At 35.5% G+C, this 18,267-nt stretch overlaps 3 protein-coding genes across 3 annotated transcripts; all 3 read right to left on the reverse strand.

Annotated features, from left to right (window-relative positions):
- Window positions 1-13,977: 13,977 nt before the first annotated feature.
- On the reverse strand, window positions 13,978-14,948 carry LOC145106993 (uncharacterized). The gene is made up of 2 exons (XM_079043892.1): window positions 14,748-14,948; window positions 13,978-14,082 (listed from the first exon to the last, which is right to left on the reverse strand). Exons 1-2 carry the CDS (start codon window positions 14,946-14,948, stop codon window positions 13,978-13,980), a joined length of 306 nt encoding a protein of 101 aa, XP_078900018.1.
- A 9-nt stretch (window positions 14,949-14,957) lies between these two features.
- Window positions 14,958-15,726, reverse strand: LOC145106994 (uncharacterized). The gene is made up of 2 exons (XM_079043893.1): window positions 15,361-15,726; window positions 14,958-15,245 (listed from the first exon to the last, which is right to left on the reverse strand). Exons 1-2 carry the CDS (start codon window positions 15,724-15,726, stop codon window positions 14,958-14,960), a joined length of 654 nt encoding a protein of 217 aa, XP_078900019.1.
- A 78-nt stretch (window positions 15,727-15,804) lies between these two features.
- On the reverse strand, window positions 15,805-17,063 carry LOC145106995 (uncharacterized). The gene is made up of 2 exons (XM_079043894.1): window positions 16,888-17,063; window positions 15,805-16,639 (listed from the first exon to the last, which is right to left on the reverse strand). The coding sequence occupies exons 1-2, from the start codon at window positions 17,061-17,063 to the stop codon at window positions 15,805-15,807; spliced, it is 1,011 nt and encodes a 336-aa protein (XP_078900020.1).
- Window positions 17,064-18,267: the final 1,204 nt, after the last annotated feature.

Genomic DNA, 18,267 nt, shown 5'->3' on the forward strand with positions numbered 1-18,267 from the left:
TCTCGGAGGAACAATTTTCCGATATATTGTTGGATGAACTATTGTCAGAGGTTTTTCAATTGAGTTTTCAGAATTTTTTAACTTTCCATTCTAGTTTTTGTTTTAAACCTTTACAAGGCTTCTAAACAACAGTGTTCCTAGCATCTTTTCCTTTGTTCACTACATTCGTAGGCATATTTGATTTTGCAAATTATTTTGGTTTAAAAATCATGCCATCCGTGATAGTAATAAACACAGAAGAGGAAATTGTCCGAGAAGAGCCATTTTTCGTAGATGAGGTCTCAACAGTAACATTTTTCGCACAACTATTGACAGATATGTTCCGAGCATTTGAACTAACATGAATAGATGGCCTCTTACGAATCTTAACAGACATGAAGGTATTGTGCTTCCTAGTGGCTAGACTAACTGTTTGAGACACTTTCTTCTCGAATTTCTCAAGAAACCTACAACATTGCCTAAACCTTATTTCTTTTTCAAGAGCTTTCCTAGCTTCGGTCTTTGGACGAATGATGTCTTTCTTGTTCAGCCAAGGTTTCTTCCGAGAGTCAGATGTTGACTTTGAAGTTTGTCCAATGGATGGATTGTTGAAATGAGGCTTAATTGGTACTAGAGTCGATTTTAAGACTATCTTAGAGTTAGAGACATACAAATCAGACGAGATGTCATCTTCACTCTTAAGTTCTAAATCACTATCAAGAGGCGCCCAAAACAAATTAGATTGGTCCGAGTCATGTCTGTTTGTCTTAGGAATGATTTCCTCAATAACATAATTATTCGGAGGACCAGAGTTCGCAAAATGAACTCCAGTACAGCCTGTTTTAGATAAGGATTCCGAAGACTGATTCAGGTCTAGGGATATCAGAGGCGGAAGATGCATGGAATCAGAACATTTAACAGTGATAGGTTTGAACTTAGGAATCAGTGATTGATATTTTTCTGAAGTCTCATGAAGGGACAACAATGGTTCAGAATGTCTCCCATGAACGTTAGGTTTTGAATTTCCTTCAAAGGACAGTAAATAGGTTTCGGTCGCTACCGAGACTTAGTGCTTTGGACCAAGGGTGAAGAAAATTATGTGTCATCCTTTCGTTAGCTTCAACAACATCAATAAAACTGTGTAAAGCATCAAATTTTGCATTAAGATGTTTATTATCAGTAACCAAGATATTTCTTTCACTGAGAGTAATTTCACATCTACCATTCAAAATAATTCATTCATCCTTAGCCATTACAAGTTCTCTCTTTAATGGTTCAATTTGAAGCTTGCGGTCTTCGAAACGTAATCTAAGATGAGTCAACTCACTATCCAGCTTTTCACTAACATCTATGGCAGACTCATATGCTTTATGAATAATTGTCATATCTGATTGAATTTGAGTTAGATAAGGTTCACAAACAGACAAATCAAAATTATTATCAGTGATCATAGATTTTACCCACCGAATGATGCTTCGGCCAGGTGGATCGTTTGTTGCCATGTAGCAGTGGTTTGGCTCAACATCAAAATCACTAGCTTCCGAAATAGGAGACAACTAACCTTCATCACACTCAATTGACTGTCTAGCCACTAGACACAAATTCCTTGCAGATTTTTCTTCACCCTCACCACCAGACGACCAATACCCATCAACATTCCTTGAAACCATGGTGACAAAATCCTTTTCGCTTTCACCAAGTTCTCGTGCTCTACGAGCACAGTAGGCAGAGTCTTTTACCTTTGATTTTTGAGGAGTTTCAGCGAAACAGTCCTTTGCAAATGGTTTCCGAGACCACATTTGTGACATACAATCTTGGGCTTGGCTGGGTTCGGAACTTCCTGAGGTTCTGAGGAGTGATTTGGAATGTTGGGTCGATATTCCAGTGGATTTTCATTGGGTTTAGGGTAAGGTTGAGGATTGCTTTGGTGAGGATCTTGAAATCAGTTTTGAGGTAGTTTTTTGTTGGGATTCCAAGGACGTTTGTACTTCATAGATAGAAGTACAAACTCTTGTTGGAAATGAAGTTCGGAATCAACGGCTTCTGGATCAATGTATACATTGTACATGTAGTTCGGAATCGGAGGAACACGTACAACAGGTATAGTGGGTCGTGTAGGTTGAATAGGTGGAACAGGTGGGATGGATCCAAAAGGATCCGAAATAGATGGGTTCCGAATTAGTGGATTGACCGCGCTTACTAATGCGATAGGACCTCCTGAAAGTTCTCTCAATGTTTGAGCTACGTTGGATTCATGAACTTGTAGTTCGTCAAACAACTGATAGAGCTTCAGTTTCTTCAGAGATCCATTACTCTGAAGACATGACTTAACATTTTCCCATCCTTTTCCAAGGCTTTTGATGAACTTGAGGTTGTATTCGAGTAAAGTTATGACAACTCCATGTGCTGTCATATTGTTCACAACGATCCTTTACCAATTTGATGGAGACGCTATAGATTCACCAAGAGTTGTAGTGAAGGTATCAAAGTCGTTTATAACTGATGTCAAACGCTTACCCTTCATGTTCTCAGACCCTTCGAACAGGTCTTGAAGTGTATCCTAAATCTCTTTGGCAGATTTGCATAACTTTATGTGCTCAAAGAGAGAAGGAGGAACACCAAACACCATTCTAAGAAAGCAATTTGATTTGCATGAAGCTTCTCATGGTCGAAGGTAGTCAGTGGTGCCTGTCATGCTTCATCTTGACCTATGAGGGTAGAGACATTATCTTTAATCATTTGTCTTACGGGAACATGAGGACCTTCTTTCACTGATCTCCGTATCTCTTTACCTTTTTCCTTACCAAACAAAAATCTCTCCATTCTAACTTTCCAGTGATCATACTCTTCAACAACTAGAAATGGGGCACGCGTTGGGAAACCCACACTATTTTTTATTTGCATTGAATACATTTATTGAGATTGATTAGAAGTAGCCATTGAAGTTAAGATATTACAGTTGAAGTGGTATATAGAAGAAATTTTATCCAGAACATAGATATGATCGAGATACCAAGGTAATCTTTAATCAACTATAATCTGTTTTTATGGATTCAAAGGACCACTTAGGATTTGATACCAATTGAGAAAGCAAGGATCTGCGCGGACAAGGTTTGAGAACTCCAGCCTTGAATTTACGTAAGATCAATATCTACTAATAATAAAGGTCTAGTCAAGTCTGGTAAACCAGTCTTCTCTTGAAATTTAGAAGTTCAAAAAAGTGCTCAAAGTAATTAAATAATAAGTATGAACATTGTTAAAAGATTCAAAAATAATAAGAATGATAGAGAGGATGATTTGACTGAATGATTCTTGGTATTGATGTGAAGTTGAATGTTGCACTCATGCATAATAAACATCAAGGTTACAACTCCTTAAATAGACAAGGAGTGACAATAAGACAAATCTGATAAAGTGCATGGACTAAAAGACATCTGAAGATCAAGAGACTGACGCAACCTGTTCTGTTGATCTTGTCTCATGTACTATACTAACAAATAATAAATAGAATACAAAATAGTACTTGGAACATTTAATGCACATTATAGACTTTGAATAACTTCAACAAAAGATGGATCTCGGATGGCTAAAGGATCACTTTTCATGTATCAACATGTAGCCCGGGCTACCCCTCAAATTTTCTCATCAAATGTAAATTTAGTGATTTTTTTTCGAAAATCTTTCATAAATCCATTGGAAAGCTGCCACTAACCTGTTGGCAATCCATCACAAATTCTGATAATTGTGAATTTAGTGTAAATTCGTCGGTTTAGTGACGATTTTTTGACGGAAACTTCCTTCATGCCCGAATTTTTTTTTTCTAGTAGTGCAACCCCTAAAACTTTTTTGCAACCCCAGATTTTTTTTCTTTCTGGATCCACCACTGTTCCTATACACAAAGATGATACGTAAATAATTTAATACTCGAAATTTACAACAATTACACGAAATGTCTTGAAACCATTTGATGAAAATGTTTTTTCTTAATATACTTAAAAGTTTACAGTTGACAATTTTCAATCTCTCTCTCTCTCTCTCTCTCTCTCTCTATATATATATATATATATATATATATATATATATATATATATATATATATATATATATATATCATTTTTCTAATGAAAAATAACATAAAAATTATTTGTATTTCCTTTACTTAATACTTATACCTTGTGATAAGAGTAAAATTAAATACCTTATGATAACTTATTTGGTCCGGTTCCTTTAGAACCGATTATGCATTTATTTGGGTAAACCGGACCGAAATACCTAAGAACCGAGTAAGCCTAAAAATACAAAATCGAGAACTCAATTGGATATCTTATTCGGTCCTAATTTGGATCGGTTCAGTTATTTGGTCCAAACTCTCATCGCTAATCTTTTCCATTTCTTTTTTTCCCATCTGTAGTGGTGGCACTTGGTTCTACTTTCGGTACAATAGGAAAAGCTTCACAGATGGTCTTTTCGATTCCATTAAGAGATGGAAAAATGAGTTCATTTGGCTTACTGTTTCTTGACTTCCTTTTCGAAACACTTTTTATGGCCAAGAGAAAATACAGGACGACAAGCCTGAGAGGACACGAGACCTTGTCGACGATATTTCAAAACTTTCGTTGTTGAGTGATTCTATGAAAAATATTCCATAGGAAGTGTTGGCTCAAGCCGATATGAGTCCACATTGTATTTGTATGGGGATCGTTACTTCGTTATTCATCCGGGGAGAAGGTATGTCTTCTGTAAAACATGATTTACTTTATTGGGGTTTCTTTCTTTTGATGTGCTTATTTTTATTCCACAAGTGGGATTAGGGTTCCATTTCTTTTGAGGGATTTTATTCAAGGAAAATCACCTGCTTGGGATATTGTTTCAAATGACTTTGATTTGGAGCCACTTGACGATAGTATCGAGTTAAATACTTAAGAAGGGGATGAGGAGGATGAATATGATGATGGGGAATTGTATTCTTCTCTGCGTGTTTTCATGATTTATATGATGAAATATTGGTGGTGATAATGATTTTGATCGGAAGGCGGTAATGACTGGTGTTGATGGTGGTATTGATGATTATGATGGTATGTCATTAATTCGACAAAAGCGCTCTAGGTTTTGTCGCCTTTGTTGCCTTTTTCGCCTCCCTTCTCCGGCGATGAGGGGGGTTTTTTGGGTCGTTTGATGAAGTGTTCTCATTCTCTCAACCCTTCTTTGTTTTAATCTTTCTCCGGAGATATTGGGGTAAGTAAACTTCTAGCCTACTTATATAGACTTAATGATATTAGTGTAACGCCCGGTTCTTGGTATGTATTTTAAATACAATTTATTTATTTTGTTCGAGAACTCGACGAGTTGGAGGCCCCAAACTCGTCGAGTAGGAATTATTTTGGGAAGCGGGTTAAGAAACCAACTTAACGAGTTGAGAGCCCCAACTCGACGAGTAGGGCTGACAGAATGAAACCCTAATTTCAGGGTTTTGCACCATATTTAAACACATTAAACCCTTAAGGCCGACCCCATTTACAGCCTCCAAGTCCCAAAACCCTAGCCACGAAACCCTAGATCCTTGTGTTAGCTTGTGAGACCTTCTTAAGAGAAAACTTATGCTTTGAAGATTGTGGAAGAAGAGGAAGCTACAGAACTCAAGAAGAAGAGAGTAGATCCAAAAACTTCACTTCATTTGCAGCATTTTCAGGTAAGCAAGTCTCAAACTTGCTCAAGGATTTCTTAGATCTCTTCATTTCACTTTTATGGGGTTTTTGGTCCAAGAATGTTAGCTTTTGAGACTTGGACGTCCCAAGTGATTAATCTTTCAGATCTGGGGTCTATAAGGGGTTTCATGGCATAAAGGTGCAAACTTTATGGCCATGGAAGCCCCCATGCAAGCTTTAAGGTGTCATTTTGGCCTTTTAAGCTCCGAAAGGCCATGCATGGAAGGAAAGTCAGGGACTTTACGTATTCATATGGTGTCTAGGGCCTAAATCTTAGTTGTTAGGCTTTAGTGTGAAGTATTATGGCTTTGGGTCAAGATTTAGGTCTTAAAGAATTAGGGTTTGAGCTAAACCCACTATGAATGGCTATTAACGGGTAAAGTTGGAAACTTTACCCTTAAAATGACATTTTCAGTGTGGAGTCCAGATCTGAAGGATAGGAGCTTAGTCTTTTAAGATGGCTCAACAGACTGAAGAACCCGTCGAGTCCATAGAGGAACTCGACGAGTTGGCTCGAAGAATCCCGAGTCTGTAAAGGTGAAAACTCAACGAGTTCAAGGAAGGACTCGACGAGTTGTAGTGAAATGTCTCGATCCTTTTATAAGAAGGAACTCGACGAGTTCATGAAAGAACTCGACGAGTTGGGTTACAATTTCAGGGTTTATGATCGATGAAACTCGGCGAGTTGATGGACCAACTCAGCGAGTTGAGTCAACCAGGATGTTGACCTTGACTAGGATGTTGAGTTTGACCTGACCTTGACCAAAGCTGACCCTTAAAGGGGTTATTAATATGAAAAGGGTAATTAAAGGAAATGCTTATGTGTAGGAGTCTGAGAGTGGTGGATTTCAGAGCAGGAGCCTTTGCAGCTATTTCCCAGTTATTGAGGTGAGTTACCTTCCAGTAGAAGTGGATTTAAGGCACCAATGCCGACCCACTAGTAGGTGATTATAATTGAGATGCTTGTATTTGTGATAATTGTCTGGTATGCTACTATCTGTTATGCTTTATGTGCTAGTATGTTATGATATTATGTGATAATAGAAGGAGGGGTCAAATAGTCCTCGGTTACCAATTGAAAGAGACCGAAGGGGTAGACAGTACCCATATATGCCTAGCAGTATGCTTATGATATGTTTTTACGTGGTAGCGGTAGGGGTGAAATAGTCCCCGTAACCGGTTGAGATAAACCGGAGGGGTAGGTCCGACACCCCGCTATGTCTGAAAGGGGTAGGTTGGGCACCTCGGTATGCCTAACATGGGTAGGTTGAGCACCACGGTATGCTCAGCAGGGTAGGTCGGGCACCCAGATATGCATGACAGTATGTTTATTGTATGGTATGTGGTATGATGGGGGAACTCACTAAGCTTCGTGCTTACGGTTTACAGTTTTGGTTTCAGGTACCTCTTCTTAGAAGGGAAAGGAGCCGGCATGACTGCAGCGCATCACACACATGATTTTTCCGCACTATGATGTTGTTGGGATTTGTTCTCTAACATTATTATCTTATGACATGTTTTTGAGAGATATGACTCGTGGGTTGTTATGAAATGAGATAACTCAATGATGTTTTCAATAATCTATTTTATGAATTATTAAATTAAAAATGAAATTTTTGGTCTTGGATTTTGGAATGTTACAATTAGTCATCCATGTGATGGGGATTCCCCCATCCCTTTGGTCCTATTTTCCTTCCTAACTAGAGGTATCGTCATGACCAAAATCTGTTGGAGCCTAAAGCCGCTTTTTACTTTTTTGATAACTTCGCTTCCTTAGGAACCTGCATTGGTCTAAGCAAGAAACGTCGGGAGGTCGTCCAAGATATGTTTAAAGTCAAGCTTGTGAAAAACTTGGCGCTAGGTAGTGAGGTCCTTGGATGGTGTGATAAAATTATATCATCGATCAGAAGAATCGATATTTGTGTGATGAGTTTAAAGTGGTGTTTGATGTTATTAAACCTTTTATTACTCCTTCGACTAGCTTGTCTCGAAATGCCCAATCATTTTGAGATAAGTTTGTTGACATGTCAAAAAGAATTTTCGAGTTGTTAGGGTCTATTCAAGTGTTCCCGTGGCCCCTTAATTTGAGTTGGAGGCTTTGAGGAAATAGGTAGTTTCGTTGAGGGAAGAGAAGGGTGTTTTGGAAGATAAGGTTGTACATAACTGCTATTTGGAGGAGGAGATGCGGGTGTTGCATGATCAGGTTGCTTCTCTAAAGTTGTAGAAGGTTGGTATGGTGGATAAAATTGTGATTCTCGAGACCAGGAGTCGTAAGTTGAAGAGTGACGTCACTAAGTTAAACTTAATAAATACTGATTTACAAGCGAGCGTTACAAGTTTGACCGACCAGGTTAGGAAATATCAGGTGGTTACTTTTTGAAGGTATAAGCGAAGTTGTGAATCGGGTTTTTGATGGTGCGCCCTATAATAAATATACTCATTCACTTCAGTATCTCTACACTGAGTATGGGAAACAATTGGGTTGGGAACTTATAAACTGAGACTTTTTCTTAGGGCTGTCTAAAGAGAGGATTCCCTTTTATGATCTGGCCCATCTTGAACAAATGAAAAATGCATTTTCCAACTTGTTCTGTGGGGATTCTTTGTCTGATCTAGGTTTTCTAGTTGGACCTGTTTCCAAGTTCCATTTGTTTGTGGCAAAATTATCAAAGGATGGCGCTTTTACTAGCAGGTGGGATGGTGATGGTGATGGTGATGGTGTTGAAGATTGATTTTGGTGGCTATGGTAGGTGTCTTTAGGTGGTGTTTTGATGTGCTTCCTGGTTAGGTTGATACATTTGGCTCTTAAATTGGTTTTTATTTTCCTAGGCTTGTATGCCCATATAACGGTGGTTGGCCTTGTAAGGATATTATGCTTGTACTATATTTTCTTTTTGGCTTTAAATGGCTCTTTTGTTATGCATTTTCATAATTCATGGTATGTTTTACTGAAATTCATGTGCCGTCTGATAATCTTTGATGTCTCCATATTTTGTTCCAAATTTGCCTTATATCTTGTTAAGAAATCTTAGTAAAGAAGATTTCTAAGTTCTGCTAAAGTTCATAGTTTAGCAATCCAGTAGCTTTGTATGTCATTGATTCTTGCTCTTAAGTAGTTGGCAGACAAGACTACTTAGAAATAATTGTTGCTTTTTAGCTATCTGGTAGCTTTAGTATGCACATGGTCTTGACTCATGTTCTTAAGTAGTTGGCAGACTAGACTACTTGGAAATAATTGTTGGTTTTTAGCTATCGGGTAGCTTTGGTCAGCACGTTGCATGTGTCACACCCCCGGTCGGCGGTTGAAACGTCGGGCTGTGCGACATTAGGGATGTCGGATATGGAGGCAAGTATATTGAACAATACACAAAAATATAACACAAATACTTCTTTTATTCATTATTAATAAAGGGTTTACATTGTTTGATATTCAAGCACACTTCCTAAATTATAAACTAAACAATAGGAGAATAAATAAAGCTTCCATAAACCTGGTGACGACTTCCTTCAACACTCTACTTCCACTACTACTCATTTCCCTAAGAATACATGGGTTTTGAAAAACATCAACATAATGTTGGTGAGTTCACAAGTTTTTATGGTTTTATACTTTTTAGAATAGTTTTATCATCTTTTTCAAAGATTTCTATCCTTTGTGCTTTATTTCCTAGGATAAACTACTCTTTTAGTACTTATCCTATAACGTTTTCTTTTATAGATTTATATTCCTTTTTCTTATCTTTTCATACTTTGACTACTTTCAAGGCGTTTCCCTTTAGATAGTTTAGTTAATTAAGGTTGGCGAGCAATGTTACAATGAGTTCCAATAATCGAGCTATATGACTTGAAATTTCCCCGCCATGACGCTTCATCAGACGTTGCAAGACTATAAAGTTATGAATGTCGGGCTTGTAGCTAGTAACCGTAGGTGGGAGTGTTAATCTCGTATAGATCTATACATACATTTAACGCTCACTTAAAATTAACGATTATAGGTTCGGGGTTAACTGAATATTAATCGGCTAAAGGATGAATAATACGTCTCATTTAACAACTTGCTTTGATAAACCTTTAAAGTATGATTATTTATCTTTGTTATTCCTTCCTTTAGTTTTTCCTTTAATATAATTTCCTTACATAATTATTATATATATATATATATATATACACACACACACACACACACACACACACTTAACCTTATATATATATAATAATTATCTTTGTATTGATATTCTTTGATAGGATATTAGGGTAAAGTACAAGTAAGTACATTGTCTATCCTTAAGTTTTCCTTTAATATAGTTTTATTCCATAATTATTCTAATACGTATATATATTTAATCATATACATAAAATACTTATCATGATATTAATAGGATATTAGGGTAGAGTAACAACTAGGTACAATGCTTATCCTTAAATTTTAGCCAACATAACAACTAGATACTAGGTTATTTTAGGGGATTAGCTAGCATAACAAATAGATATAATCCTATAGTGTGATCTTAGGCATTATAACGACTAGGCATAATATCACTCTTAAAGCTTAGGCATGGTAACTACCGGGCATAATATTATCCTAACGTTGCATGTAGTTTCAAAACTATTAATATATTACAAATAATAATATTTTTGTAAAATCATTGAAATAGTTTTACATCATGTATTCCCCTACCCCCATAAAACATTTGAAAATAGTAAAAGTGTGGCCGTGAACTCACCCAGGTAGCATGATTCTTTGATGTAGGGTAGATTCAGGCTCGGGACTTCGGAGATCACCTTGGGATGGAATGGCTCGTCCAGAGAGAGAGAAAGAGAGAGAGAGAGAGAGAGAGAGAGAGAGAGGACTACTTATGAGAGGTGTGCAGAAGAGTTATGCGGTCACTTCTATTTATAACAGAGTTTTTGAGGGAACGCGGCGCAAATTTATTTGCGCATCGTGCGTGTGCATCGTGGCTCCATCTGGGAGACGCCACATGTCACTCTCTCGTTGGGCCACATCACCCACAATCTTCTCAAATCTCGGGGTCAGAATGCACGTCGGGCATGGTGTGCACTCGTGTGCGCATAAATTATTTTGTAAAAGTCATATCTCCTGTGTACAAGCTCTAATCTTTACCCTCTTTATATCTTTGTGATGGTGTCAACGAGTACTATAACTTTCCTTTAGATTATTTTGGCTAGTTTTGATTTTCATCTTTTGGCCTAACGGGGGTATAATTAAATGATTTTATAAAAATCATATTTTATTCATATAGGCTCCGTTTTTAGCGTTCTTTGTCTTAACGTTCCAAGAGCATCCATGAAGGGACCAAAACCAACCAATAATGACTATAAACATGAATCTCAAAAGAACATGGTCAATATACAAGCTTTATACCTCAAAATGTTCAAAAACTTGAATAGTATGATGGGTCTAGACTTGCTCTTTGCTTCTTTGCACCAAGAAGAAGTTGGTTCCTTCACAAGCTTCACCAAATCAAGAAAAACAACCTCAAGATCAAGCCACCAAGCTCATAATCATGGAAATGAGGCTACAGTTTCGAAATGGTGAGGTGGAGGCTGAAAAAGATGACCTAATCCAAGAGTTAAGGTGTTTAAATATGGAAGAAACCCTAAAAATCACGGGCTTGGGCTGCAGCAGCCACCACGTCGTGGCATCCCTCTTACTACGTTGTGGTGTCCAACGAAATACACATTCCATAAAATGTCATGCCACGTCGTGACATTCCATGCACCACGTCGTGAGATAATGTTTTCCCCCAAAACCTTATCTTTGACCCCTTAAAGTCATCAACTGATCCATTCTGGAAAATGACTGGTCATCCAAATCTCTGGATCCTTTGTATTTTTAAATCTTCGGCATGTCTGGTAATTGGTATTTATGGATACTTCTTATTAGTAGTGAGTTGTCTGATCGGAGAACACGATAATGATTATCGTTTGGGTTTTTATCTCCTGCTGTTTTATTGTTTGCTATCTGTTGTGACTATTGGATTTACGGTACAATCGGACTTCCAAATATGCTCGAAGGTATATACTCTTGTGGGCCTGGTTGAGGCCAATATGCTTGGTATTGTAGATATGGTAGCGACGACAACATCAGTATATAAGGTTGTATGTTTTGATGCTTCGGCATGCTTGTTGTTGTTAAATGTTGACGTAAGAGAGGTGGTATGACTTGCATGACTAGTTCATTCTTTTTGGAGGTTGACTTCAATGGCTGCTTAGAAGTGTCCGACTCCCTTGTGCTGGAGTTGCTTGTTGTTTCAACTGTAACCGAGTTTGTTGGTCTTATTTTTCGTTTTTATGTGGGGTGTTGAGTGTTTGTTCCCTTGTTTTTATTTGTATTTCTTGGTGGGGTAGTATGTGCGATCAACTGAGATAGTGTTGTCGTCGGTTGCATTGTACTTGGGGATGCAAATGCTTGTGGTGTGAAAGTTGGAATCAAATTTATCAGGCTAAAAGGTGAGTCTGACATGGGTCGTGAGGTGTATTTGTTAGTTTGCACGATGGTTTTGGATAGTGCCAATGATGCTGATCGGTTTGCTGAACGAAAGTATGGCTTCTCCAAATGTTAGGTAGGGGATTACGTATGCAAAATAAATCAAAATATAGGTTAAGACCATTACTGAATATATATATATATATATATATATATATATATATATATATATATATATATATATGTTAATGTCATTACCGGAGGGAACTTCGATAATGCTCTCTGGAGCCTAAGTTAGAATTATGTATCTTTATTGCTTAATATTGCTAATAAATGGACTGGGAAGTAAGTTGATGATACATGTTCTTGTCGAGGTTGGTCGGGGTATTTAAATTACCATAGAAGACCCTTGGTTATTTTTGTTTCCCGGGCGATGACATTGCCTCATGGTAATAAGGTTAGTACCTTTATAATATAATATGAAATTTCTGTGATTTCTAGGATATTGCTTTTGTATTATTAAAATATATTTTATTGCTTTGGTATTATTAAAGTATATTTTATTAGGGTATCCGACCCTTGATTTTTTTAGAAATGACATTTTATATAAAAACAAACAAAGACTAGCAAGATGCTAGCTAAAAAAAGGTCTAAGCCATTACAAGAAAGCAAAGAGTTGGCTTTGGAGCCACAACATACAATCAAAATACAATTTAAACCTATTAGAACACCAAAGGAAAGAATGAGAAACAATGCTATCAAAAAAGATGTCAAAGCGTCTTTATCTCTATTAGAACGCCACGTTCCGAGATCTGAAGTGAGAGAGAGAGGATGTCATAATTGAGGTTTTGAATAAGACGATCTTTTGATTTTATTTTATATTTTTTTTTCATATTGAGAAAGTATGAAGAACACCATTGAGTTTTTTTATCGTTCCGGCGTAAAGCTATTTTTCCACAGGATCACCTGTAGATAGGGCCTGATTGATGTTGCTTATCTATATCGGGGAGTTATGTGTTATGCCGACACGAGCACCTTACAAAATTAGATTGTAATGGAAGCATTTTTCTAATTTATTAATAACTAGTTTATAACCCGTGGGAACCACGGTTACAAAATTAAATATATCTTTATAATAAAAACTTAAAATTATTAATCAATTATCTTAAATAAATTATTAATTAAGATATTTTTTAGTTATATAAAATTATAATCGTTGATTTAAATAAATACGTGAAATTATATCACCATATAATTTGTATTAACTTTATTTTAATTTCTATTCTAATTTTATTAATATAATGTAATTAGAGTGACAAATTTAAATTTTGAAATTTAAAATGGAAAATCAATAAATTTGACAAGTGGCATGAAATTAATTATAAAACATAACAGGGTGATACATGTCAAAAGAAGAATCAACCTATTCTTTTATTAGATAGGGAGAGGAGATATAAATATTAATATAAATTTTAAATTAATCGGCAATAAAGGGTAAAATAAAATCGTATAAAAGTTATTTTATATGCGTGAAAAAACTCTACCATAAAACCTTAAGAACTGGAAAAAAAAAATTAAACTAAAATCCAAATTCCAAACACCTAAGATGACCATTTTATGAAGTTTTATCTTGAAACTTTATTAAAATAATCTATAAATGTTATTATATTATTATATGTAATCACTATGAAATTTTTAGAGTTGAAAGGCTCTTTGTTTTATGTTTTAGTAAGGTAGGTCTAATAATTATTGTTACACGAGTTGGATCATATGAGGCATGTCCCACAGTGGGCCCGAAGTTCTTATGCTCCACAAGATATGTGGGTAACTTTGTGTGACATCATATTAGGGCATTAGGCCCACCATTTTTGTGTCTACGCGGCGAAAGGAGCTGAAAATGACTGGCTCATTAACCAAATTCCCGTATTCAACACGATTAGGCCTCTGAGACTGAATATTCAACACGATAGAGAAGCAAAAGCAAGGATAATTCTCTTTTTAATTTATTTTGAAGGACAAAAAGTATTGAATAAAGTTGTTTTTGTAATTTGTTATAAAAAGTTGTAAATTTAGTTTTCTTAAATCATAACATTATATTTCTAATTATTTTATTATAGCATATAGGAACATGTATTTATATCATTCATGTTTGTTATAATTGGTTTCTTTTTCGTTAGATGTTGTGAAACTTTTTAATAGAGTCTAACGAGTCACGCACAATAATATTATAACCCGAGGATCTGTAGATGCCATTTTTAAAAAAATTAGTTTTGGAACTTTAGTTTTGTCAAGACAACTTTTTGTCCGTTTCTCTTTCGTTTCAATATAAACTATTGATTTTATAATTGTTATTTTTAAAACTAAAAGTGATCCAAAACTAGTTGTATAGGCCATTTCATCAGTGGCGGATCTAGAAAAAAAAGGGTATGCAAATAGTAAACTTTGATTAATAATCAAAAAAAGAAAAGAAAAGTTATTTAATATCGAAATAAAAATTTACAAGTGTTGTCGTCGATTGCTTATACTTTGGTAGTGATTAACAATAACTTCATCACTAACTTTTAAAAATATATCTTTCTCTATATAAGTTACTACACAATCATTTAATAACTGACCCATGCTATTACGTAATTGTTCTTCACAAAAGTCATTGCCGAAAATGCTCTTTCTACACTAGCTGTCGCCACTGGGAGGATCAACACCAACTTAATAAGTAAATAGACATGATCAAAAACTTGATCTTTATTTGATCTCACCATCTCCTTAGAGAGTTCTTTAAGATCCTTCAATCCTTGAAATATGTCGTCTTTTTTCATATCGTAGATCTAGTTATCAAGTTGATCACCAAGACGAACTAATTCAACACTTAAAAACTCATTAGGATAAAGTTTTGCAAGTGCAATAATTTTTTCTTTATCAAAAGATTTAAAATCATCAACGGGGCTCAAACCAGCCATATAAACAAGTAAATCCATGCTAACCTCGTCAAATCGATTCTTCAACTCTTGAAGTTGCAGATCAATGATCGCAACAAAAACTTCAACTTGAAAATGATGAAGATTTGTGGTGTGTAGTTTACCACGTTTTTCTTCTACTTGTCGGAACATATACATCTTCCATATTAGGAGCTTCGATGCAATTTTTTTGACATAAGGATATGACCGAACTTAAGAGAGGTTCCCACCCACTATCTCTTACTTGTTGTAGTCGTTGTCGGGTCAATCTCACCAATGACATGACATTAACTATGTCTTGATCTTTTCTTTGTAAAACATTGTTCAAATCATTTTCCACACCAAAAATAGTCTTCATCAAATGTATCATAAATATAAAATCAAAAGACTCGAGTGAATAACCAACAATATCCTCTTTTAGCCGATCGTTCGAGTTTGAAGATACATCTCCAATCTTATCAAGAACCTTGCGTCTCACAGGATATAAGGAAATAACATTCACAATAAGTTTATAGTGGGATCCCCAACGAGTATCACCCGGTCTTCCCAAACTAAGTTCTTGATTCAATCCGTTGCCACTTTCAAGTTGACCATCATCAAATGCTTGTGAAACCTTTTGAGCTTGAGCTTCTCGCAACATTTCTTTTCTCTTACAAGAAACTCCAATGACATTTAGTAAGTTTGTAAGTATGTCAAAGAGCCAACCACAATCTATGCTCTATTTTGAAACCGCAACTAGTGTTAGTTGAAGTTGATGTGCAAAACAGTGAACATAGTATGCAGATGTGGTTTCTTTTAAGATTAGAATTTTAAGTCCATTACTTTCACCCTTCATATTGCTAGCTCCGTCATATCCTTGACCTCGAATTTTAGATGGACTTAATGAATGCTCCGCAAGCAAAGAATAAATTGTCTTTTTAAGAGATAAAGTTGTGGTATCAACGACATGTACAACACCTAGAAACCTTTCAACTATGTCTCCTTTCTTATCTACATACCGCAAGCACAAAGACATTTGCTCGTTATGAGTTATATTAGCCGATTCATCTGCCAATATTGCAAAGTAATCTTCACCAAGTTCTTTAATAATGGCTTTAGTTGTTTCTTTTGCACAAGCGTGTATGATATCTTTTTGAATGGAAGGGGAGGTCACTTGTAAGTTCTTTGGAGCATTTTTCAACACAACTTTATCAACTTCCTCATTATGTTTTGCTAACCATTCAAGAAGTTCGAGAAAGTTCCCTTTATTACTTGATCCTTGATTTTCATCATGACCCCGAGTTGGCAATCCTTGATGTAAAAGATACCTTATACAATGTATTGAAGCAAGCAAACGAGTGTGGTATTCTTTTTGGGATTTTGTAGATTGATGCTCAAAAACGCTTTGTATTGACCTTTTGGGTTTGGTAAGCATATCAAACTTTTCTCTAGCTCGATTATCGATACTATTAACAGCTCCCTCATGTCTTTCGAACCTATTTGGTATATTCCAACTTTTAAAGCCATTTGTAACAAAATAATCTCCACCTTTTCCAGAGAATTCATCCTTATCCCTAAATAAGTAGCACACAAAACAAAAAGCCGCATCTTTATCAATACTATATTCAAGCCATTTATGTTTATTAAACCAAGTGGGAATAAAGCGACGCATATAGCCTCCAAAATCCGTTTAAGGAAACTGATGACTATGTGGTTGGCAAGGGCCTCTTTGCATATATTCTTTCCTTACTGCATCTTGGTCGTTGGGATGATACTCAAGGATATTCTTTCTCAAGCCTGGATCATGTGGAAGCGTATTTACATCAAATTGACTTTCTCTCTCTCCCTATATGGAGCTTTGGTGCTACCATGTGTGATATTATTGGGCATCGAGGAAGAATCATCTTGAGTTGTTGTTTTCTTTTGAGCATTAACGAACCAATCTAATGTCCCGTGTTTCTTCTTGCGTTTTGTTGACTCGTTTTCATCATCATTCATTGTTACCATCAAAAATAAATTTAACCTAAAATACTAACAAAATTAATAATCTAAAACATAAAATAAAGTAAGAGCTATAATATGTGTTTATACAAATTAAAAAGGAATTAAGTGATAGGATTTAAATATCCACTTATTAATAGTAGTTAGGTAAAATAAGATTAAAAGTAAAAAGATAAACAATTAAACTCATAAGCAATAGTACTGTATTGTTTTTGTTCTATTGAATAATATATGTACAGTTTTTTCTGATGCACATGCAAATTGGTTTTCACTTTTCATATACCACTAGCTTTTGACATTGAAAAGGCAAAATGTCATTAATCCACCAAAGATTACAAACAACACAGGTACTTTCTACGCTTTATTTATCAATATAATAATAATGACAACTTTGAATTATGTGATATAATAATCAAGAAAGTAACTTTCACTATTTCCTTAGGCCATAGTACACATCCATGAACAAACACACAAAAGTAAACGAGAGAAATTATTCAAAGTTCACAAAACCCAATAAGAAACTATGAACAACTTAAGGAGATTGTGATAGCCAAATAGAGACTAACCTGTAAAACAAGAGGCCAAGAAAGCAGACGATTATCAGCAAGATATCAAGACGAAAAGAGCCGACATTTCTCACTTTCTTGCTTTCTTCTGTCGAAATCACCGGTGATGAAAGAGACGAGAGCGCTTACAACGGTTAGGGTTTCTTAGGGTTTATTTCTTCAGATTTATTTTCTTACCCATTAGTTGGTTTTATAAAAATTGTAATAGATATAGAGCTTGTGTTCTTTTTTGATTCAAATATTTTGTAGGTTTTATAACTTTGTTGATAAACCTCAACTTGATTAGGATTTGTAACAATTTTATTTTATTTTTTCATTGGTTTTTAAATAATTACAAGTATTTACAAAAAAATAAAAAAAAACTCATTGCGTCAAATATAGTTTGCACTTTGCAGGAAGAAGAATCCTAGATTGAAATTTGTATCCTAGATTAAAATTTTAGTTTGGGTATGCATATAATTTCACAAGGGGATGCATTTTTATAAATGTAAATATAAATTTTTTTTTTTAATGAAAAAAGAGTACTTCTGGTGATAAATCAAGGTTATGCATTTGCATACCCTTCCAATGTTCTAAATCCACCCCTGCATTCCATTATTTGTGTGGATGACATGTTATGATTATAAATACATATT

The sequence above is a fragment of the Lactuca virosa genome, chromosome 4 (assembly GCF_052849685.1).
Source record: "Lactuca virosa cultivar CGN04683 chromosome 4, Lactuca_virosa_CGN04683_v6, whole genome shotgun sequence".
Taxonomy (NCBI): domain Eukaryota; kingdom Viridiplantae; phylum Streptophyta; class Magnoliopsida; order Asterales; family Asteraceae; genus Lactuca; species Lactuca virosa.

Excerpts from the sequence above, each read along its gene's own strand:
- LOC145106994 (XM_079043893.1), bottom strand. The coding sequence starts at position 15,726 with ATGTTGCGAGAAGCTCAAGCTCAAAAGGTTTCACAAGCATTTGATGAT. Across the intron at positions 15,246-15,360 it reads TAGTTAATGTCATGTCATTG|ATGTATATGTTCCGACAAGT; the intron begins GTGAGATTGACC and ends CTAATATGGAAG.
- LOC145106995 (XM_079043894.1), bottom strand. The coding sequence starts at position 17,063 with ATGAATGATGATGAAAACGAGTCAACAAAACGCAAGAAGAAACACGGG. Across the intron at positions 16,640-16,887 it reads AGAGAGAAAGTCAATTTGAT|GGATAAGGATGAATTCTCTG; the intron begins GTAAATACGCTT and ends CTACTTATTTAG.
- LOC145106993 (XM_079043892.1), bottom strand. The coding sequence starts at position 14,948 with ATGAAAAAAGACGACATATTTCAAGGATTGAAGGATCTTAAAGAACTC. Across the intron at positions 14,083-14,747 it reads ACAATTACGTAATAGCATGG|TCTCAGAGGCCTAATCGTGT; the intron begins GTCAGTTATTAA and ends TTGAATATTCAG.